The 24,878-nt window shown below is 28.0% G+C and overlaps 2 protein-coding genes and 2 non-coding genes across 5 annotated transcripts in view; 2 read left to right on the top strand and 2 right to left on the bottom strand.

Moving 5' to 3' along the window:
- LOC119677654 (ERI1 exoribonuclease 2-like) overlaps nt 1-21,398 on the top strand; it is a 38,860-nt gene extending 17,462 nt beyond the window's left edge. Inside the window, exons 2-3 of one of the 2 annotated variants that reach the window (XM_038089102.1) lie at nt 19,987-20,168; nt 20,235-21,398. In XM_038089102.1, coding sequence (XP_037945030.1) covers nt 19,987-20,168; nt 20,235-20,809 — 757 coding nt within the window. In that variant the 3' untranslated portion in view covers nt 20,810-21,398. Of the gene's footprint in view, nt 1-17,391; nt 18,710-19,986; nt 20,169-20,234 lie in introns of those variants that run through there. The other variant, XM_038089101.1, reaches the window with a different exon arrangement.
- LOC119677656 (ERI1 exoribonuclease 2-like) overlaps nt 1-24,878 on the bottom strand; it is a 327,184-nt gene that overhangs the window by 115,207 nt on the left and 187,099 nt on the right. The gene's annotated exons all lie outside the window — the stretch shown is intronic.
- On the bottom strand, nt 23,052-23,123 carry Trnae-uuc. Its single transcript has one exon. It is a non-coding gene; the product is annotated as a tRNA-Glu (tRNA).
- Trnaf-gaa lies at nt 23,879-23,951 on the top strand. The gene has a single exon. It is a non-coding gene; the product is annotated as a tRNA-Phe (tRNA).

Below are 24,878 nucleotides of genomic sequence, written 5' to 3' on the forward strand. Positions count from 1 at the left end.
GGTCTGCTGTATGAACAGTGTCCCATCGGCGGCATCATAGCAACCCATTATTTATGCTAAAGTGAGCTTTTAAGGCTGCAATTTCAATTTAATCTAATCTAAATGTTGTTTTTTCTTAAATCGATACGATCAAGTTGTCTCACTATATAGACCAAACAATTACACTTTTGCTACTTACAGAGCTCGTTACTCGTCATAACAAAAAGTCGCATTTTTCCAAAGGAATGCCATTCGTGCACAAAATGTTTCGTACTTCTACCTTTAATGAGGTCCACTATGTTTGATGTTTGGACGGATTTCATGCACGATATCACAATGATCCATTATATGTTCTTGAATGCATATGATTAAAATTCTACCTCACTTAATATAAATATTGTTTATTTATAAATGATGAACTGAATGACCACCTTGGATCTCTTTTTGACTACTACATCAGGTGGAAAATTAAGCTCAACCTCACCAAGATCTCTGCTATAGCCTTACTAGACCAACAGCGTGATCGCACCAGAGGTTTTGATGTCTCCGACATCGAGCTCAGACTCAACAACACACCCATCCAGCTAGTTCCCAAGCTGAAATATCTTGGTATTATTTTCTCTTCGCAACATAATTTTATCCCCCACGTTAATTACGCTAGCCGTAACGTCCGGTTTAGACATATTCAGCTCAAAAACGCACTCCGAAGACACAACCGGCTTAGCTGCAAAGTTAAGCTGCTCTGCTATAAGCAACTTATTCGCACTCTACTCACCTACGCCTGCCCCATTTGGTTTGCAATCTCTTCCGCCCAAATGGAAAGAATCCGCCTGTTTGAGCGGAAACTTGACGAGTACCATTCCTATAACCCTTCCTGAGTTCTTGGTTTATAATATCGCTGTTATAATAACCCATTAGACAGGACTTTTAATTTTTTAATTTTAATTAAAAGAGTAGACGTGAAAATTGCCCAACAGCCGGTACTGCGGGCAGAAGAGACCTATTGTACCAGTTTCACTATTGATCAAACAAAGCCCCTTAAAGCTTTGTGAATAAAGTCTAGAACTAAATCTAGAGAAGAGTTCTTAGTCTGTTCTGGCGACAAAAATTCTATATTAAACAAGTTTCTTCTGTGCGTTATTAAAGCTGGACAGTCACAAAGAATGTGCATGGTCGTTTCCTCATCTTCGAGGCATAATCTGCATTCCGAGTTAGCAGATAATTGTAGTTTATGAAGGTGATATTTCAGACCATAATGACCTGTAATGAAACCCGTTATCAACCTTAAATTACATTTTGAGAATTTAAGAATGTCTTTGTAGGAGTACGGTGTTATCAGTGCTTTGCTTTGTCTGAGTCCTGGAAAGTTTACCCAGTACTCCAGCCGCATATGATTTTCCATTTCCTTGATAATCTGTTTTGTACTGGCCCAGTTTATTCCACAAAAGGGTTGAGGGCCTATAAAAGCAGTTTTTGATGCAGTTCTGGCTAGCTCATCAGCTTTTTCATTTCCCAAAACTAGACTGGACTTACTAACTTTTATAAACCATATCATTGTTTATATATATTCACTTTACGTGAAACTATTTAAGGAATTCTCTGATTGTTTTTCAAAATCTTATACTGCACGCTTGCAATTAAAACACCGTCTGTGGTTTGTATGTAGAGTGTTAGTTATTTAAAACTAAAGCAATAAAAATTCCCATTATGTTGAAATTTTAAATTTATTAACAAAATTATATGCTTTTTGGTAAACAAAACAATAAACAAATATAAAAAATTTTTAAAATTTGTTTTTTGTTTAAATATTAAAATTAATAAATTATCTGGAAGGTGTGCAAATAAAATCGACAAACAAAAGCGCACAAAACCATTAAAAAATATATATATTTTTATAATAAACACTTTAAAGTATTTTTGCTGTTCTACGGAATGAGTTAATTTGAAACTATAAAACGCTATGACTTCTAGTCAAAATCAATTAAATATTGCAGATACTCGTAGAAGTCAAGGAACTGCTTAAACTAAGTATGTTTAGATATATCTATAGTTATTATATGAGAATATATGGGTGTATATATAATTAGTTGTATCTGCTGCTGTTACTGTGGAAATATAAAAAATTAGCAATGCTGTGACGTCATGTGTAGTCAGACTAACAACCTGTAAACAAAAAAATTGATAAAACGAAACTATTTTTAGTTTAAGTACTTATACTTATATTTACAACCGTCCCTCCCACCTCACCACATATAGTACACAATAATTATTGTTTATAATTTTTAGTTATTTGTTTTATTTCATAGAAATTTTGTTAGCCAAGTTTAAAGCTTTAATATTTAATATTTAAATATTTTATTGCATTTTCAAGTTGTTTGGAAACCAAATAAATTTTGCTTTAATTGCACAAGTTATCAACACTTTTGTTGAGGCAACTCTGAATGAAAATGTACGATGCTTCTTCCATTAAAAAAGTTGATAAAAAGTTTTATCTCAAAAAAGTATGCCATATGTTCTTCGGCGCTGAGATAAATACAATATAAATGAAAACAAACAATATTCCAGTAGATTTCCTTTGGGTGTTGAGCGCTGAAACTAGTAAACAATGTTCATATAAAAAATTATAAAAAATTTGTATAATTGTTTTTGGTGCTGTGCACAAAATATTTAAATAGAAAAGAATATAGAAAAAACACAAACATTTAATATACACAATTTAATAAACGACGATACTAAATATCAATACAATTGAATTCTATTCCAAACTGATTCGCTGAAATATAGAATCTTTTTTTAAATCTTAAATATATTGCTTGGCTGGCCAAGTAAAAATATGGAATAAAAACAAATCCAGTAAAAAGTAGATTGCACCAGATTTATCTGACGCAGCGTCGCATAGTCGTACAGATACGAGTAGTCATGTGTAGTCGAAAGAAAAAATTTAAACCTTATGAATTTTTGCAATCGAACTGTTGGAATAGAATAAACTAGATGAAAATAGAACAATAACAATTGTACAAATAGAAATAATTAAAAACAAATAATTTCTAATTGTTGTCTTTACTTTCTATACGTCCATGCATATTTCTCTTACAGCTTACTTACCTATAATTTCCATGTAAAAATAAAATTACAATAAACTTTTCTATCAATGACGACATAAATATGGAAAAATATTTAACAACATGGAATTTAAAGTTAGTTGCTCATCATGATGCTCGTATACTTATTCTAATGAAGCTTATAGGGTTCGCAGGGAAGAGAATGAGATTGTAAAATATGTGCTAGAAATTTACCCGATACTATGTTAATGCATGAAAGAAAGACATATATAGGTGAGCATCTCATGTTTAACACAATAAATGTCGTCTAGGTTGTATGAAAAAATAAAACTCTGTAATATAAGCCGTAATTTCTGCTTTCAGATTAACAAAAGTTAACTTTCGCAACTTACGAAAGAAAACATATGAAGCAACAACAATCTTCAGAATCTTAAAATCTTCAGAAGGTGTTTTCAGTAGCTCGCAAGTGTGGCAAAAAACAACAAGTTGCTAGCCTATACTGGCTGAAATGTACGCAAAACTACGACAATATTTTCTCTATCTAAGCCAATAGTTTGTTACTAGCTAAACATTTTAGCCAGTAAAGTAAACAGCGTTACCAACGCAATAAGCGAACTATTGTGAACCTTCATTTGAAATTCCTTCATTTGCTATTTGCCAAAACATAACACTTGACAGATTGCAACAGTGATGCCAATGTCTCGCTTAGCGAACATAGACCAGCATGCGTTTTTGCGACACTTGAGGGCCGCTGAAAACGCCTAGAGTTCAGTTTTACTCGTCAAAAAATTTTGCGTCTTAAGATTCAGTGTAGCCAAATTCAAAAATCAGAGTATTGTGAATGCTCAAAATTCCAGTCTCCAGTAATATATCAAAACAATAAGATGAAAAATGCTCAACATTGTCCTTCTATTACTGATTTTGTTTAATTATTTAAATGAATTAATTTGTAGTGTTTATAATATTTATATTTTATATTGTAAACAACACAACAAAAAAACATATTTAAAAAAAAAAGCATTTGATTTATTTTAAAAGTGATGCCAATTTGCTTCAACCAGACTTAATGCTATATTTTTTACAACCCTGAACGAAAAAATTAAGGCTATAGATTTAATATAAAAAATTATTGAAAAAGATAGAGAACACATGAAAGTAGCATAATAGAAGTCTTAAGTCGTAGTGCAAAATCAATAAATAGCAATATTAATATGAAAGTTGGTTTATAAGAAATCATTACACTAAAACTATTAATTTATATTAAAATATTCTGAATGCTGAAGTATTGATAATAGGCTGAAAAGCAAGCTTCAACTGTTTAAATTACTTAGGATTGTGGAAATATTTAATAAGTCCCAAATAGCAAATAGCATTTCGAAGTAGTTTCGGAAATTCTAGACATTTTTAGATACTTCCGAAGACCCTAAACTTCAACCTCAAGAATTTATAAACCCTCTTGTACTTACTTACTGACATAGATGGCCATAAGAACCCGTGACCGGGTCTTAGCCTGACGCTGCATATCCCTCCAGTTGCATTTACTACATGCGTACCTTCTGCAGTCTCGTACATCAAGTCCAGTTGATGCTTTTTCCACTTGATCGTTTCACTGAAGACACGGTCAACCTCTACGCGTTGTTCCCCCAACTACTACTTAAAATACCTTAGTTCGCTAGAACGTATTTATCCATACTCACGACATGACCAAATCAGCGAAACCACTGTTTGTTAATTCACTGAATTATATCTGCTATCGTTCTTCTTACACTTTATTGTTAGAATAAAATAATACCCGATTAATTTATACGTTGTTCACTTTATTACTGCTACTGACTTTATAATCTAAATTTCAGCTACTATTACTTGTAATGCCATATCGTTTCTTTATGATATTTTATACCATAACAATATCATGTCGTAATAAAACCCATACAACTCGTGGTTTATTCGGATGCAGTAGTCTTCACCAACTCGTACGGGACTAAAGATCTAAATAAGACTTTTTCGGTCGAAAACTCTCAATGCAGCTTCATCTGTAATAACGTTCATACTTCTGCATAGGTGGATGGACGAACGACTTACATAGCGTAAGTTTCAAACTCACTAGTGTTAATAAATAAATACTATGGAGTCAAATACATTGAATCCAAGGAGTTCATAAATTTCCTAGTATTATTTCAATTAAAACAAGGTAATCAAATATAGTCACAGACGGCAGTAGCAATGACATAATATTTATCAGAACTAAACCAGCTATAAGACCGCTTCTAGAGAGCACTCTCAGCTTTATGATTCTTATCGGTTCGAAGCAGTTTTAAAACCTTTGAATCTTATATGGTAATACTATATAGGTTTTATATATATGAATCTTAGGTATATAGGTATTACTATAGGTAATATTATACATATACTAATATATATATTACTATAGGTAATACTATACATATACTAATATATATATATTACTATAGGTAATACTATACATATACTAATATATATATATTACTATAGGTAATAATATACATATACTAATATATATATATTACTATAGGTAATACTATACATATACTAATATATATATATTACTATAGGTAATAATATACATATACTAATATATATATATTACTATAGGTAATACCTATAAGTGTGAATACCTTATATCACAGTTATAATTTTATCAAAATTCAAATCATAATAATACCTTTTATACCTCTATACACATATACATAACAGCACCATATCTCTATCCAAATACAGACATCATTAATTTACCGTTCAGTCTGCAACGATTAGTTTTCTTTTAGTTTCGACATAAAACAGCTCTGCACATTTCTTATTTATGAGATACATCACACTGATGTATTTTACTTCATAAAATGAACATAAAATTATGGTAGTTGCATACGCTCAGTCACGTTATGTGCTGTCCATTCATTCGTTAAGGTTTGGTGTCGTTTCTGTTACTTTTCCTGATAGTGGAAGAGTGGCAGAGTGGAAGACTCTTCGCATAAAGTCTTTACACATATTTTGTTTATTTTTCTTAATTCACCTACGGAGCGGCGCGACGTCTAAAAAAGTCAATGAACCTGTGATGTTACTTTTCGTTTGAAAAAACGAGAAAAAAAAATATTGAATCAAAAAATATATAAAAATGCAGTTGAAAAGATACGGTCGTTGTGTCTGTGTCTTGCTTCCACCTCTTTTTCAATTTTGATCAAAATTTCAGACGTAATACCCAACATAGGAAAACAAGATGAGTGTTGCATAAATTTTATACTCGTATTTCGTTCAAGGAAATAATGTTATCGAATCAAAAGAAGCTCAAGTTTTTGTCGTGATTCATTTTAATTTCATCACATGAATGAAATTCTCTTATATATCGAAATACAGAAGAAGGAATTCGTATGATTGGAAGTGTGGGAGTTTCTGTAGTAGAGAACTTTTATATCAAACTATAGTTTCATAATAAATATTTTCGTAATAATTTTTTTATTTCTTGTTTTATATACTTACAAATATGTATATAGGTATTTGGTAAATTCGTACATTTTCCTGAGTCAGAAAAAAATAATAATTCGGTTCTTTAGTTTTCTCGCAATAAACAAACCTACTGTTTAGTGAACTTTTCAGTCTGTCATTTTTACGATGAATTGAGTGGAATTTTCCTAACTCCTACCAAGCGGGGACTTTGCGAAAAGATTTGCCCTATAACATTTTTACAACAATATATATATATATATATATAGTATTTTCTTTGTATTTTGTTTATTTATTATCGCTTAAATTGAATTGTATTTAAATAAACCCCGTTAAACATCTCCAACCCACTTCTCCTAGCACCCATAGCACACCTCGAAGAAGGCCTGTTAATTTATGCACAATTTATTTGCATGCAACATTGTAAAAAATTATTAGGAAGTAATTTGTTTTCAAGGAAATTATAGTCGTGGCTACTTATTTATTTATTTATTTGTGATATACGTACGTACATACTTATTTATAAAAATTATGCAATAATTCTACAAAAAGAAATGTAGGAATAAAATGACTTTATAAAAACTTCCTCATTAGCACGCAGTGTACACTTCACTTAAGGCACTTAAATAAATTATCAATTCGATTGTTGACACTTAGGCTGGCTTATGACTTTTGTATCTGCATTATTCTGGCTCGATTTCAGTAATATCATTGGTGTACATAATATAACAGAAATACCATATTTAAAATTATTGCATTTATTGTAATAAATTGAAAATTTGCATTAAATATTTGAAAAGTCATTGGAGGTTAATTACTATCAATAAATTAATAAATGGAATAGTTGGTTTCCGATTTATGTATGGCTACGTTCAATGCATTGCAGGTACGTACCCATGGACCAATTTCTTATTTTTCTCATATGAGCAACAACTGACTTCTAATTTAGTTTAATTGACATTTTATTAATTGAATCGAAATTTATTTTACTTAAACGAGTTAAATTTCATATTGAAATCAACCAAATCTTAGGCAAATAATATATTCGAAAACAGGTCACAAAAAAAGTGGTATAAAAATGTGACATAGCAAATGTGATATACAAAATGTGATATAGTAAACGTGACATAGAAAATATGATATAGCAAATGGGACATACAAGATGTGACAGCAATTGTGATATACAAAATGTGATATAACAAATGGAACATAACAAATGTGGACATAGAAATTGATATAGCAAATGTGATATAGCAAATGTTATATACAAAATGTGACATAAAAAATGTTACATAACAAATGTGATATAGCAAATGTTACATACAAAATGTGATATAGCAAATGTGACATAAAAAATGTTACATAGCAAATGTGATATAGCAAATGTTATATACAAAATGTGATATAGCAAATGTGACATAAAAAATGTTACATAGCAAATGTGATATAGCAAATGTTATATACAAAATGTGATATAGCAAATGTGACATAAAAAATGTTACATAGCAAATGTGATATAGCAAATGTTATATACAAAATGTGATATAGCAAATGTGACATAAAAAATGTTACATAGCAAATGTGATATAGCAAATGTTATATACAAAATGTGATATAGCAAATGTGACATAAAAAATGTTACATAGCAAATGTGATATAGCAAATGTTACATACAAAATGTGATATAGCAAATGGGACATTGTGTCAACATATCTTGTGATCAAAAAAGAACTTATTCGTTCTTTTTTGTACTCCCGCGCTTATCCAATCGGTAAATTTTTTTTATTTTCACGCTGGCAACACTATTATACACATTCTGTCCAAGTTTAATGCATATCGTACGATTAGTTTTTGTTTGGCGTCTATACAAAGAAGTCGAAACATTTTTGTGTGGTGATTTTCGACCATACTTCGAAGTTGAGCCGAAACCGAAAAGAGAACGCCAAAGTCGGTCTAAAATCAAGGTTATGCTGACTGTTTTCTTCGATATTCGTGGTGTGGTGGACTATGAATTCGTTCCGGACGGTCAATAAGGAGTATTATTTTGCCGTTATGCGTCATTTACGTGAGGTCAATCGCAAAAAGAGACCAGTTGGCCTTAACATGAATTTAGAGTATTTTCCTGTCTATAAAATTGTTTTCATATAAATGAATTCATTACATATAAATAAATTAAATCATTTATGGCGAAAAATGTAGAATGCAACCCTTAAAATCAAATTTACCATAAGGGAAATTACCAAAATTTTAAATAATTATCTTATGTAAAATATAAACAAACAAGATATTTCACATGCATATGTAAATCAGCTTATGCCAATGGAAACGATCAAATCTTAATTTCATTAACATAATTAGTTTTAGCTGCAGTGGAAACATGTTATAAAATAAATTATTTTTTAATAGAATAATTAATTTAGTGAAATCAATTAATTAAAATAATATAAAAAATAAAAATTTTTGTTGTTGTAGTTCACTACTGTTCGAAAAAACCACTTTGTGAAATGATATTGAAATATTATTTAATTAAGTATTTTTGAGATCAATCTTTTTTTTATTATTTAAATATTTTTTTTAAAATTATATATTAATCAGAATTTTATATTTTTAAATAAAATTAATCGATTAAATTTAAATCATTTCATCAATTTTTACTTTATAGTGTAAATGCACGTTATATTCATAAATTCTTTATATTCTTATATTCTTTAAATTAGTCAAAATTCTATATTTTTAAATAAAATTAATCGATTTTAATTAAAATTAAATCAATTTATCAATTTTTACTTTATAGTGTAAATGCACGTAACAGTCGTTCTTCTCAAAAATGCATCTCGTCACCTATTCCCGCTGCTAAGATATTTATTTAAAATTTTATCTGTCCCACTTTGGGCTTATAAATAATTTATTTTATTTATTTATTTTTTTTTGTTTTTTGAATTCAGAATTTTAATTTCATAACAAAAACTATTTCTGCTGTGATTATTTTGAAAAGAAAATATTTTTTCAAAAACTTGTTTAACCGAAAGTCGTTTTCAATACTCACAATGTACTTCAATACATTAAGACGTGCAGCAAGTAACGTAGGACAAGATTATTTTTTTAAGTGAATGAGTAATAAAATAAAATAAAAACAAAAATAAAAATAAAAATAAAAACATTAAAATATTAAAATATGTTGATATAAATTTTGTAAATATTTGCAGTCAATGAATTTGCAATAATTTTGGCATAATATAGTAGAACCTGATTTGTTTAGTTCGGCATTCAGTGGAAAATCCAAAGGCGTCTTTATTTGGCCACAACACTTCATAGATACATTATTGGCATCGTAGCAGAGCCAATGAAGTAATATTTAAAAATTTTGCGGTTTACTTATATAAAATATATTATGCAGATACTTTTTACTTATATGTCGGACCTGACCAGGTACTTATAAATGATTGACTACGTTTAATTCTATATACCATATAACGAATATTTTAAATTATATTTATTTTTGTTGTTCTAAGTACGTTAAGAGATATATCTAAAAATATAAAAGTAAATGATAAAAACAAGATTTAACAATGTGAAAATCTATTTTTATTGTCCTCTTATCTATAGTATGCAGCGTTATCTGCCACTGAAAACTAATTGGAAATAAGCGATTCGTGTGACGCACTCCAGTTAATTATTTTATTTCATTTTATAATTTTACTTTTTTAATTAAATAATAATTCTCTCACATGATGTTTCAATGTTTATTTATGCATTTCGTATTTAACTTTCATCTTTAACTTTCTGAATGCAGATTTAAGATATTTTATGTGCCACTTATCACGTATTTAAGTTTTAAATTAAAATCTGCTTAAGTTATAATTTAGATTTTATCGTTATACAAAGTGTTTTATTAGCTCGTAAACTGGAAGCGCCATCACTTTTATAAGATAATTAAAGAATTATTTTATTGACTACATAAATCAGCTGGCAGTTTCACATTGTTGCATTTCCATACATATCCAATTTTAAATACTACTTGCACCCATTGAAATTGCTTAACCAATTAAAATTTTAAACCTGTATCCTGAAGGCATTAATATATCTCACACAAAGTGTTATGTGATTTCATTCGAGAATTATTACAACTTTAACACTTTGAATTTTCAGTTTTATAAAACAAAAAAAAAATCCTTTAAAGCATGGGTTAATTTATAACCTAAGTTAATTATGGATTCAATGGGAACGCATGTTATCAGGTTTAGATGTAATCTCGCAGTTTTTTAAGTTTCTGTCTTTTTATTCCAACTCTTCAGAGACAATAAATAACTTGTGACAAAAATTTAGCATATTATAAACCGTGGTTGAGAGAGAAACACAGTATATCATGTTTTCTCATCAATGGAATATCTCGAACAAAGGAAAATTATGAAATGTTATAAAAAGTATTTTTTATTTTTGAGTATTTAAAGGAATCCCACTTTATCCCACTTCTATTTATTGTTGAATTCTTATGGCATTCATGCACCATTTTATCCCACTACTACTTATTCTTGAATATTTATTTCATCCTATTTAAAACAGTCCTACTTTAACATTATGCATTTTTTAGAGGCTTTCTTTTTTGAGAATCTTAGAGAACTGCAAGGCCCCTCCCTCTGAATAGCATTATAAGCTTTGTTATCAGGTTTACATATCTCCATTCTAAATTGTTGCTTCATTCACGTTTGACATCAGTTTAGATGGATCAATGTTGCACAAATACATAATAAGTGCTCCAATTTTAAGTAAAAATTTGCGCAATGCAATCCCAGAAATGTCTAACAATTGATGAGGCTATAAAGTATTTGTCAATAACAGACATTCTTCCAATTTAATTTCACTTTATATCACAATTTCAAAAATAAAAATCCTTTATCTATACATCATCTGACGTCTGCTTTCAGAAAAGAGGTTTAAATATTCTCAAACTAAAGCAAGGCTTTCATAAAACGCAACAAAAATCCATTAGACACCATCCTGTACTTTTTTGGAGCATTAGTGGGTTTTAATTGTAATATATAACTACCCTATAGACTGGGTTGGCTCAGTACAAGACTGTTAACGTAGCGATAATTCACATCCAAATATACATAGGAAAAGTATTGGCATTTATGCTTTTACGTAATGTGAAATTATACTTCCTCAACCGGGTGCTGTAACACTGGAATGGTTCTATACGAGAATAACATGGTGGTTGTGATAAACAACTAAATATACACAGGAAGAGTGTTGACGATTATTTCATGTGGAATTAAATTAAATAACTTGAGTTACAACTCAAAAAACAACCGAGGTTTAAATGGATCTGGTTCCTCAACTAAAAGAAAATTGTATCCAAATAAATAATTTCTATTGCTATCCATTATCTATCCTCACGTAAAACAAGATATACTCACATTATCTTGCAATTAATTTTTACGTGACGAATGGATTGACCACCGATTTTAAGTCTTCTTCTATATGAGTTCCAACATACCTATAATTATAATCTGATAGGATTTCTCGAGTATATTCAATGTACCAGCTTTCAAAACCAAGTGCACGATAAAAACATAAACAGCACAATGAGACTAATATTTATATAATATATCGGCAACCTTCTAACATAGTAGCAGTGCAAAATGACTATAATAAACACTTCTTTGGGTAAATGTGCTGCTCTATTGTTGTAACTCTTCACTCTTACTATCTTACTTGGTTATCGAGCTCAATATTAAAGATTTTGAATATCTCTAATATATGATTTTAACTTTAATATGTAATACATATATTTTTACATAAATAGTATATAAATATATATATAAACAAAAATACATATATAAACACATTACATATTTCACAATATTTTCAACAAAATATCAGAAATATTTGCATTTCTGTATTTTTATGAGGGTAGGGCGTTCATATTATTTAGTGTTAAAAAAATTTTTTAAATAACATACAAAAATAATAAATATAAATAAAATCTTATATATTATATATATGCTATGCTTTATAAAATTTATTTTTAATATATTTTTATATATGCCAAAACACAAATTTTCAAAAGTTCACTGAACTTCAACATAAGTTTACGATAACAAAATTATTTTGATAAGAAATATTAATGTCAGTTTTATAAATAAAAAAAGCATAAATATCAGAAATGATAAGAATGTCAATTCAATTCAATCCAAAATAACCCCGAAGACAGACTTTATCATATATAAAATTCATATATGTATTGTATTATTATATATAATATATTCAAATATATATAATAATGGCGCAATACTAATTTTTCAGATATGCTTTTTGAGAATTGAAATTCTCAGTATTTTGAGCAACTTTTTATATAACATAGTTTTTAAGATATTAAGTTTTGAAGCTATTAACTTTTTACTTTAATAACTCTAATAAAAGAGACTACACATGCCATCTAGCGTCAACTAACATATAGAATTTTTGCATGGATTATACAAACTGATAACAAATAGTTGTGTTATCAGTTTTTTCCATAAAAAAATTTCGATATTAAAACCTCGGTATCTAAAAAACTGCACTGTTTTGAATTATATAGTAGTGAAGAAAGTACTTCAGAGTTGCTACCTCTACTATACTTCGTTGTTAGATAAAGTTATAACTAAGATAATGGGTTTTATTGTATTTAATCTTTCATCAATACTATATAAATGTGGTACATATCTGGATATGTACTGAAAATATGGAACACACAGTAGAAATACCACTAAAAATCAAAAGAAGAAAATGGAAATGGATTGACCATAAGCTCAAGAAAACAGCATCCTGTAAGCAAGCTCTACGCTTAAATCCACAAGATAACCGCCGACGGAGTCCCAGCTAAGACATTGCGAAGAACCATAGACCAGAAGCTTAAAGACACACATTACTCCTGAAACCAAATTACGAGAGAAGTAGGCAATCGAGTAAGACTCTCTCCTTTGCTCCATTAGTAGAAAATGACAGCAGTAAATATATCTGGATATAGTTTGAGCAGAGTTACAACTTTTAAAAATGAATAGTTAACAAAAAAAAAAAATGGAAAACGGTAAGTTAAGCAGACCGACACTACGTATAGATCTGATAGATCTGTATCAACACCAAGGTAGAAGCTTTTATTTAAGGTTAATGAAGGTACACAATACTGAAGATATGTATCTGCATTATCAAAAAGGGATAGTTCTCCCCAATATCAGAACCAAGTTCTAGCCATCAATATTATAGATGCAGATCTGATATATCCGTTTATTATCCGTTATAATTCTACCACATTAGATTGTTTTGCTTTTATTGAAAATTAATGAAGGAAAATATATAGTTCTGTCCAATATCACAACGAAGTTCCATCCCTCAAACTAATACCTCCCAATGAATTTTAGCGGAGTTTTTGTGAGTCAGCAAATATGAATAAATGTATATATATACATATATATCTAATATATATATGTATATATATATATTAGATATACATTTAACAGGTCAATTAAATTATATAAAAAACACTTATCTCTGGGACTTAGACCTTATCAAAAAACTTTGAGGTTTTTCGAAGTTTAATATAATATTTCTATGAGTTTTATATATAAATGTACACATACTTTTGTCGAAATAAAAACTTAAAATTTAATTTATGATTATATTTTTTTCTACAACTTTCCCTACATACACGTGACGTGACGTGACATGATTGAATAATAATGAATTTCAGTTTTGAAAATATTTGTACAAGTCCAAAAACTAATCTAAACACGTAAAAAGAAAACATCAAAACAAAATACGTATTTTTAGTATTTTGGAAAAATGTTTTCAAACTACTACGCGTTCTTTCAACAAACACTGATAAAAGTAAAGACGTAGACTTATGGAAAGGAAATGATCCACAACAGCTCCGAACCAGTTTAGGGCAGAAAAGCTTGCGGTTATACTCGTAATCAAAATTATTATAGACGCAAAAGGAAAGATATTAATACTTGCTAAAATTTTGCGATTAAAATTTAAATATTGTTTTTTTAAGAAAATATAAATATCATATATGATATCACTTTCATAAACTTAATAAAATAATTAAAATCGTATATAACTTATATATAGCTATATATGTATTTATATATTCTATTGTATTCCTATAGTATGTTTGCTTAATTTGCCATTTGTAGTGCGTGACTTGGTTATTATTAAATATTGAAAAAATTCAAGTTCGAGGTCGTTAATATGGGACATTGGTAACAATAACCCAATTTTATGTTAATTATATGGCCAAACCAATCTGCTCTACTGTTAAAGTGGTTCTATTATTTATCTGAGAGATTCCAACTTTTTTATTTATGTATTCAAAATGCTAATTTTAAATATTTATTTTTAAAGAAATGTTCTGCAACTTTATTGAATAATAACTATAAAAGGTATATTAATTTGTAATTTATTTATAAACAGATTTTTTTTAAAATAAAATCAATTAATTATTGCGTGATTTAAAAATAGAAAAAAGTGATAAGATTCAATCTACCAAAACACTTTCTATTTTAAATTAAACTTTTTTATTTGTGTGATTAAATTATTACATATTATTTAAAATGTATATTTTTATTTATGTTATAGGTATATATACTATTTTTATACATAATATAAAAAAATTGAAAATATTTTCGTAATAAAGCAATCGAGGGAAATGTGTTCACGGCAGTCTATTTTTGCTTATAGTTTATTTCATTATTGTTTTTTTATTATATATATGTATATAATTAATAATAATAATAATTATAATAAAAATAATTATAACATAATAATTAAAATAATAATAATAATATTAGTAATAATAATTATAATGTTAATAATATCAATAATAATATTAATAAAAAAATATATACAATTAAAAAATAAGAATAATAGAAATAATTACAAACGAAAATAAAAGATAGGCGTCGACACATTCCCCCTCAACTACTTTATTGCTAAAATAATAACTAAAAAATTTATTTTATATTATATTTATATTTTATAATTATAATTATTTTAATTTTATGAATTATATTAATTTAAAAAATTTGAAATATTTTAAACTGAAACCTAAACGTATTTTATATATACTCAAAAATTTGCTTCTCGAGCTTTAAAATCAAAGCAATGGGTGTCTGTTAATTTTGGTCTTTAATACTAAATATAAAATAAAAATTATTAGTGAATTATAATAATATTTAAATTCAATAATTCATATTATAATTGAATTATTATAACATTTTATTATTATCTATATAATTTTATTATAAATATATTGTTTAGTCATGTAAATAATTTATATACTAAATCAATAAATAAAAGTAAGAATATAAATTTTGAAATATAAGAATTTATTATAAAACTTTCATTCTAGAAGTAAGAAAATTAACTGCGTTTACACTGTAGCGTTTAACTCAATATATATCAACACTAATAGTGGATATTTTTTTAAATAAAATCTAGATAAAAAAGTGTTAATGTGTTTCAAAATTAGAATTGTCACTGCAGCCTTACAGTGAAAAATGTATGCCACTTTAGTTAACATAATATCGCAATTAACTTAGTAATTGTGTAGTAATTAGTACAAACACAAAAATTTATAAAATAATTAAGCTGAAACAGCACAATTATCTATTAATTTATTTCTTTTGCTGAAAAATTGTATCAAATCATTTTAATCAAAACAACGCACGCAATCACATGTAAAAGTATTAATATAAATGAACAACATATATAATGGAAAGTATAATTGGCTAACATGAAAAAGCCATTTTCAAAAAGCAATAAAAGTAAATAACAAATTTTTAAAAATGTCAAAAACAAAAGTCTTCATTAAAAAATTTATTTATTATGATATTTGTTATAACATTTCATTTTTTATTTTGTTTCGACACAAGCCGGTACTGTGAACACTTAATCATACAATTGTGTAAATAAATATTATTTATTATAATTTAGTATATAAAACACTATAAAAAAACCGTTAACCAATCAAAATTTACTTTGTCGCCTTTAAAGTAGGGATTCCTGCACCACATTTATGCTAGTGCTTGACCCAATCCTCTATATATATTTTGTAAATTAAAAGAATTATAAACTTTCAGTCATCCGTTCTTGTTTAGAGTCTGCATCGCCAATAAACATCTTTCTCTAGAAAGTAATATTAAATTTTAAAACAGAAAATAGTTCCACCGGATTATGTCAGGTGAAAACAGTTCTGTCTGAATAGCACTTAAACAAAGGAATCTTATTTGGAAGTACAATAATAGTCACTGCTGGAAAAGGCAGTGACTATTATTATTTATTATATATCTATTATTTTTATTATATATCAAAATTAAATTTATTCATATCATCCTTAAATGGAGAAAATGTGTTAGTCTGACAAAATAAATAACAATTTAAAAAAAATTAAATAATTCCTTATAACAGTATCAAATAATTTTTTTTTTATACATGCATCCTTAATTATGCTATCTTAAGTTAACTATATTAATTCAGTACTATTGGTAAAATTAAACGAATTTATAATGAGAATAATATAAATTTAATTAAATATATATTTTATTTATGTATTTTAAATTTAATATATATATATATATATTGTATATTTAATACAATTATATCATTTAAATTAAATAATGCATTTCTGTTTATTAACGGATTATACGATAATATAAAATTTACTTAATACTTTAGCAATTACACAAAGTTATAACAATGATATGATATGGCAACTCTATCTAATGGCCAAAAATCAATATTTGACAGATTATTCTCACTGACAATTCAGTAGCAGCGAGATATGCGAACTCGCCGCTCATAACTTTCGAACTGTCAAAAGTGAACAGCTGAAACAGTATCCGCCAAAGTTATTTATTATATTTGTACAAAATGCAGAATAAAGAAAATAAAACTGCTTATATTTTATTAATAAAAAATGTGCCAAAACGTTTACAAATACTTGAAGATTTTTTACAAAAACTAAATTTACCTGCGCAACAAAATATAAAGGCTTTTGGTAGGAAACGTGCACTTATAACTTATGCGACTGAAACGGACGCGGCGAAGGCATTTGATATTCTACAAAATCAACAATTATTAAATAAGAAATTATGTGTCAGTAATTTCATTGAAGGTGGAATAAAACAATTGCAAAAATCAAAATCCACACAAACAAATGAAAATGGAAGTGAATCTGAACCGGATATGCCGAAAATAAGCAAGTACGTTCAGAAATTATACGCATGCAATGCCAATTTAAACTTTAACCAACCGCCTCCGCCCTACCTAAAATATGCCTATCCGAAAATAACGCCAGATATAATGGACTCAATTTGTATAGCTTTAATGAGTAATGTAACATTTTATACACAAGTTTTACATTTAATGAATCGTATGAATTTGGAGCCACCCTTCGGACCTAGAATAGGAAAATTTCAGCCAATCCAACCGCCAAAAGTAGCATCAACACAAACGGAAACTGAACATATTATGCCTACTGAAACAATAACAAAATCTGCTTCAGAATCTGAACTGGAATCATCGGAAGATGAACAAAAACGTATGAAAAGAACTGAAGTACCCATTAAACGTAAAGTCAGCGATAGTAAGGAACTTTATCAGAAAAAGGCACGTTTAATACTAAAAGCAACACAACATACACAAAGTGTTATTCCTGTGAATATGAATGAGACACCTAAGCCTTCAACTTTAGCAACCGTTTTTGAAAAACCACAAAAACTGAAACCACAACAAATTGCTTTAAATTTGAAACCTAAGCCACAAAATGTAGCACCTATTGTACCACCCGCTCTATTAACTACACAACAATTGACTACGGAACAATTGCAGGAACTACCAATATATAAGAACTATCAAATTGGTACTCCAAGTCAAAAGCTGTACATTAAAAACTTAGCAAAGGAAGTTTCTGAAGAGGATTTAATATTGTTATATGAACGCTTTGTGCCCACTCGTGAGCATTTGGAAGTAAAAGTTATGCAGCAGGGACGCATGAAAGGACAAGCTTTTGTAACATTCATTAATATGCCCAGTGATGATGTAGAAGCGATTGTGGCAAATGCTCTAAAGGATACCAATGGCTTTTTATTGCGTGATAAACCAATGATAGTTTGCTTTGGCAAGCAGTAGAGAACTTACGTACCATTTTGGTATGTTGGACAATTAAAACGTTTCTTTAATTTAAAATTATTAGTAATAATGTCAATCCGTATACTTTTTCCCAGCTTTTGGAGCTGTGAATTTGTCTATGTGTCATGGTTATGGAACCAAGACAGTGACAAATCTCCTGTTAGCAGATAACTGGAGGTTTGGATACAAAAATAAATAAATAGAAAAGTATGCAGATTGAAGTAGACAGTATGTTACTATTTTGAAATTAGTATTTGGATTAGGTATTTCTTTGCTTTGAAATCCTGTATAATGTTAAACATAATGTATTTAAAACTTATCTGTTATCATACTGGTTCTTTCGCATACAATATATACAATAATTTCTAGATATATTTATTCATGAAAATATTGCTATCTCTTAGTGCATTTAAACAAAAATGGAATCTTACATTAAGAAGGGCCACTAAACCACAACAAATCACATGCTGGGTTTACAATAAACTTTAGTCTTGCATCACTGTTCTTCTTTAATATACCAAAGGGCCTTTTTTAGTCTGTTAGTGACTGTATTTATAACCCATTAAAGAGTAGGAACATAAAACTGGGTATATATACGGATGCAAACTTTAGATTCTGCGAAAACAATAAGGAATCAGTTACACATGTGCTGTTAGAATGGCCCGCACTAATGCATAAACGGAATAGACTTCTGTGAATGTACACCCTTACGGAAGAGACAATAAGACTCTGTAAAGTAGGTTCAATACTACTTCTCATTGACGCAACATAACTTAGAGACATACTCTAAATTCAGAAGGGGATACAATAGACCCCACGGTCGCAGTGCTCATTGCGTTGACAATAATAATAACAGTAGAAACGCGCTTCAAAGAAAAACATTTATCCCTGAACTTCTGTATAAATCCTCTACTAACTTTATCAGATTTATTACTTTCGCTCCCCTTAGAGTAAATTTAAAAATTCACAATCTATAGAGACATTTAGACTACTGTATAAATCGTTTCGTCTATATAAATTTAAGAAATTATCAATCTATATAAACATTTATACGTGATCTATACTTAATAAACCGTCTGTAAGTTATATTAAATTTATTGATTCTATTAACCTGTGTATAGTTTTAGAAATTCAAAATCTTTAGCGCCATTTATCCGTGAAATATTCTATAAACCTTATCATTACTATATGCCAATTTATTTATTAATTCTATTTATCTTTACATAAATTTACATGTTTAAAATCTATATAATAATATTAATTTGCTTTCATACTTTTCTTCTTCTGAATCTTCTAGACAACTGGGTCTTCTCGAAACCATATATGTTGATGGAAACCAACGGAGTACCACTTCCACAACTAAATCACGTAAATCCAATTTATCGAATCAGAACTATGATTATGTGGTGGCAATAGATTTTGAAGCGACTTGTTGGGAAGATCAAGCACCGCCATCATGGCGTGAATCAGAAATCATAGGTAATATCAATTACAATTACAATTCCTTATACAATGCCATTTATCTATTGTTTTGTTTTATTATAGAATTTCCTGCTGTACTTATTAACCTAAAAACTGGTAAAATTGAGGCTGAATTTCACAAATACATATTGCCAATTGAGATACCAAAATTAAGTGCATTTTGCACTTCACTTACGGGAATAACGCAAAAAACTGTGGAAAGCGGTATGCCATTGCAGATAGCGCTAACAATATTCCAAGAATGGTTGCGTAAAGAACTGAGGGCACGAAATCTGGTGCTACCAAAAATGACGAAGGAGAGTAAGCAAAGCAAGTCGTGTGCACTTGTTACTTGGACTGATTGGGATTTTGGTATTTGTTTAGCTAAGGAATGTGCTCGCAAAGGTTTGAAGAAGCCTTCATTTTTCAATCAGTGGATTGATATACGCGCCGTATATCGTGAATGGTATAATTATCGCCCAATGAATTTTGCCGATGCTTTGCAACATGTTGGTCTGACATTCGAGGGTCGTGAACACTCGGGCATTGATGACGCCAAGAATTTAGCTGCACTCACACATAAAATGGTTACTGATGGAGCAAAACTTTCAATTACTAAAGATTTAACGCCATATCAATTGAATTCAAATTGTTGGTAAACACATAAGAAAAAAAAACACAGCTCAAATCGTAACGATTTTAAAATTATCGTTCGAGTTAGTTTATTTCATTTAAACTGTAATTAATTTGTTTCATTTTATATCATTTAAAACGAAACTGAAAAATGTAAGACTTACTTTCGAACAAATAGAACGAAAGGTTAACTAAACTAAGCCACACTTAACATTACATTTTAGGCAATGTGTGACTTCTTATATTAATTTTTATATACAAACAACACTATTTATATACAAAATTTTTATATGTGTAATAATATTTAATTAACATGTATGCAAACATACATATGTCTTACAGTAGTTTTTATACTGATATATTATATATATATACATGCGCATAGTTAAGTGCATTTACTACTTACATACGTACATATGACAGTTTGTAGTACATAGGTTCAGCACAATTTTTTATATGAATTTTTTTTTATAATTTAAAAAAAAAGCAAAATACTATCTTTTATAATTGTATGTGAAGTAAAATCTATTAACTTCCGCATTTAGTTTTGTAGTAATATTTATAAAACTGAATAATATAATAAACATAAATTATTGATATTAAATAAAATTTTAATGCTCCAAAAAAACTGTAAATATTATTTTTAATATTCATTTTTGTGGAATAGGTCATTTATTTATCAGTTGGCAAATTCAGCTATTATTATATTAATATATAGTATATATATTATATATATTATATATATTATATATATTATATATATTATATATATTATATATATTATATATATTATATATATTATATATATTATATATATTATATATATTATATATTATATATATATTATATATATTATAATATTATATATATTATATTATATATATTATATATTCATATATATTAATATATATTATTATATATTATATATATTATTATATATTATTATTAATTATATATATTATTATGTATTATATATATTATTATATATTATGTTAGTTAGTTGTGGTGGAGGGAGGACGAGTCCTCCCCAATTAGCTAAAAGAGAAAGCCGTTTTGAATCCACAAAAAACCTCGTAATAGTGGGTAGTAGATAGAGAGTCAACCTAGAACTAGCCAGAGGCATTAACAAAGGTAAGAATCTGGCTAATGCTAATGCTGGAGTTATCGTTAAGTGAGTTGAAGAAGGGGGCCCCCAGAAGCTTAAACCTAGTTCTGGCCAGACCTGCACAAAAACACAGGTGTTCTGGTGTCTTATCTTCAAGAGCTGGTAGACACGCACAGCAAGAGCTACCACAGGGAAGGCCGATATATTATATTATATATATTATTATAAATATTATTATAGCTATTATTATTTATATTATATAAATATTATAATATTAACTGGGCACTTATGAATTTTAAAAATTATTTATATGGAATTTAATAGAATATAGAAAAAATGAGAGTAGACTTATCGGATCTCTCTATCTCAAACTATAAGAACAAATGGCTTAACAATAATAGAATTATTATTATATACATACTCCATTGTTTAAAAGGTCAAAAATTTTACACAAAATTAACAGTTTAATCTATTGCATACTATTATTTACAATTTATTAATTGAGATCCCAGTTACAGTAAGGACTTATTTATCAGGTTTTATTAAGTCTTTCTGAGGTGTATTGAAATCTTACACAATGTCTTGTAACGTATGGTTGTTTGAAGTTTTTCACGACTTCTTGCATTCTACGTATTCCACGTCACCGGTAAATAAGAAATGTCAAATAAGGTCTCATGTAGTGTACAACTCATCCAACCATACGTTTTCGTACTTCAGTATTAATGTACTTCTTGTTGGAAACTTCCTATAGTTCTACATTCGAAAGTGTCAAAGGCTACCATGGTTGAAAAATATATTGAAATATTTTTACATATGGTAAAGTGTTGTAGTCTTTCTTGTCTTATTTTCCACTATAACTAGCGAGTAAGTATTCTAGGAGTTATAATGCAAGCAAGGGTTTATGTATTATAGATTACGTTTCATTAATGATATCATCATGCATACCCTTTAAAACTTAACCTTTGTGATTTTAATATATTTTTATCTGAGATTTTAAATTACTATCAATTTAAGAAAGACTATTATAATTGGAAGAAAATATTGTTCATCAAGCCGATAGTTAAGTTCCTAAGTTAACGAAAAAAAGTGTCTATAATGTTGAAATTAAATAATTTTAAAATAGAAGAAAAAAACATGAATATAATTGATAAATAAAAAAAAATTTCCCATACCGGGAATCGAACCCGGGCCTTCTGGGTGAAAGCCAGATATCCTAGCCACTAGACCATATGGGATGTGTAGTCCAGATTGGCGAAAAGTATTTTTATTGACCAATGAATTTATTAATATATTTAATAATATTTAATTTAATAATAAATAAAATATATTTATATATATCATATGTTATTTTATTTGAATTATAAAGAAATTTCTTATAAAATTATACTGAAATTTCTTTAATACAAGGTCATCATTCATATTTGATGACCTTTGTATATGTATATATGTAATCCATAATTATTAAGTCAAAGAGTGCACTAATATAGCATCCTTTAGGTACAAATAACATAATAATATTATATTATTTCCATTGGATTGTTAAAAAATAAACTTCTAAATATATTCAAAAATAGATAATTCTGGGTAATATTAATAATGCTGACAATTTGTTTTCGTTAAACTTGATGTGGTGTCAAACCGACTCAAATGCTTTCGTCCATATATCTTTAAAGTATAAGCAGATGCGATTGCAATATGATTTCCTATATCAATCTATGAGTTCCTTTAGCACACATAAGTTAAAAAATTATATATATCATTATCTTTGCAGTAGAAACTTCTAATAAAAAAACCAAAAAAATATTGATTTTTATAAAGTCAACAAATTTTAATATAAATTTATATATATATAAAATGTTATATGTACATATATATATTTTAATAATTTAAATATAAATTTAATATATTTCATTTAAAATTGTATCAAAATATTTACAAGAAAATATAATAATATTTAATTTGGTTTTATTTTGAACAAATAAATATATGTGCCGAAATAGCTCAGTTGGGAGAGCGTTAGACTGAAGATCTAAAGGTCCCCGGTTCAATCCCGGGTTTCGGCAAACAAATCTTTTTATTAAATTTTATTGATATAAACATATTTTTTCTTTTTTTTTTGCAAAGCTAGCACCTTTTTATTTTTTCGCTTATTTGGTGGTGTTTCTGGAACCCTGGCTTTTGATTATTTAATGAATATAGCAAAAAATGAAAAAATGGAAGACTGTAGAGGAATATTTACTTCATTATTATTATGAGTTAAATTTAGAAAATCAAATCAAATCTAGTGATTTTCATTTATTACTTAAATACTCTAATAAATGATGTTTAGAATTTGTGTTTTCAGATATCATTCCAAGACAATATAAGATAATATGTGATAAGAATATAATTCATATTGGCGCCTGTATATATAAAACCAAACAATATTTTTTGCCTGTAAATATAACTTAATAATATAATTTTAAATATAGAATTACAACAGAAGTATTATTACCAAGTAATTATAATGAAAGAACCACAATCCGCTGAATAGCAAAGAAGCAAAAAAGACAAGCTTTAAATCAATAATTAACGGAAATATTAACAATTGTATATAGAAAAGTGTTTTGTAACCAAAAGGACTGTACTGGTTCAACACTCCAATTAACCGACAGACTAAACAGCTGTTTGTATATACACCTATAGCACCTATAGGTGTTCCTCTTTAGTTAAACAGTGTTGAGATTTTAACAGTTTAATTAAAGGGTCATCATGGCTTGCAGAACCAACTTATGGTTGTATCTAAAGAAACAGAATCTTGACTCTGCTTGGCAAATCAGTTACATTCTCCATGACTGTCCGTTTTTGATTTAGACAGGAGGATAATTACTACACCCGTAGTCAGGATGTGCTTAACAGCTGACAAGAGCAGCACAAAAAATCAGTAAATACTAAAAATATACTAACCTGAAAGAGATCGTAAAGAGATGTAAGATGCATGTTACATTATA

The sequence above is a fragment of the Teleopsis dalmanni genome, chromosome 2, assembly GCF_002237135.1.
Source record: "Teleopsis dalmanni isolate 2A chromosome 2, ASM223713v2, whole genome shotgun sequence".
Classification (NCBI taxonomy): Eukaryota; Metazoa; Arthropoda; class Insecta; order Diptera; family Diopsidae; genus Teleopsis; species Teleopsis dalmanni.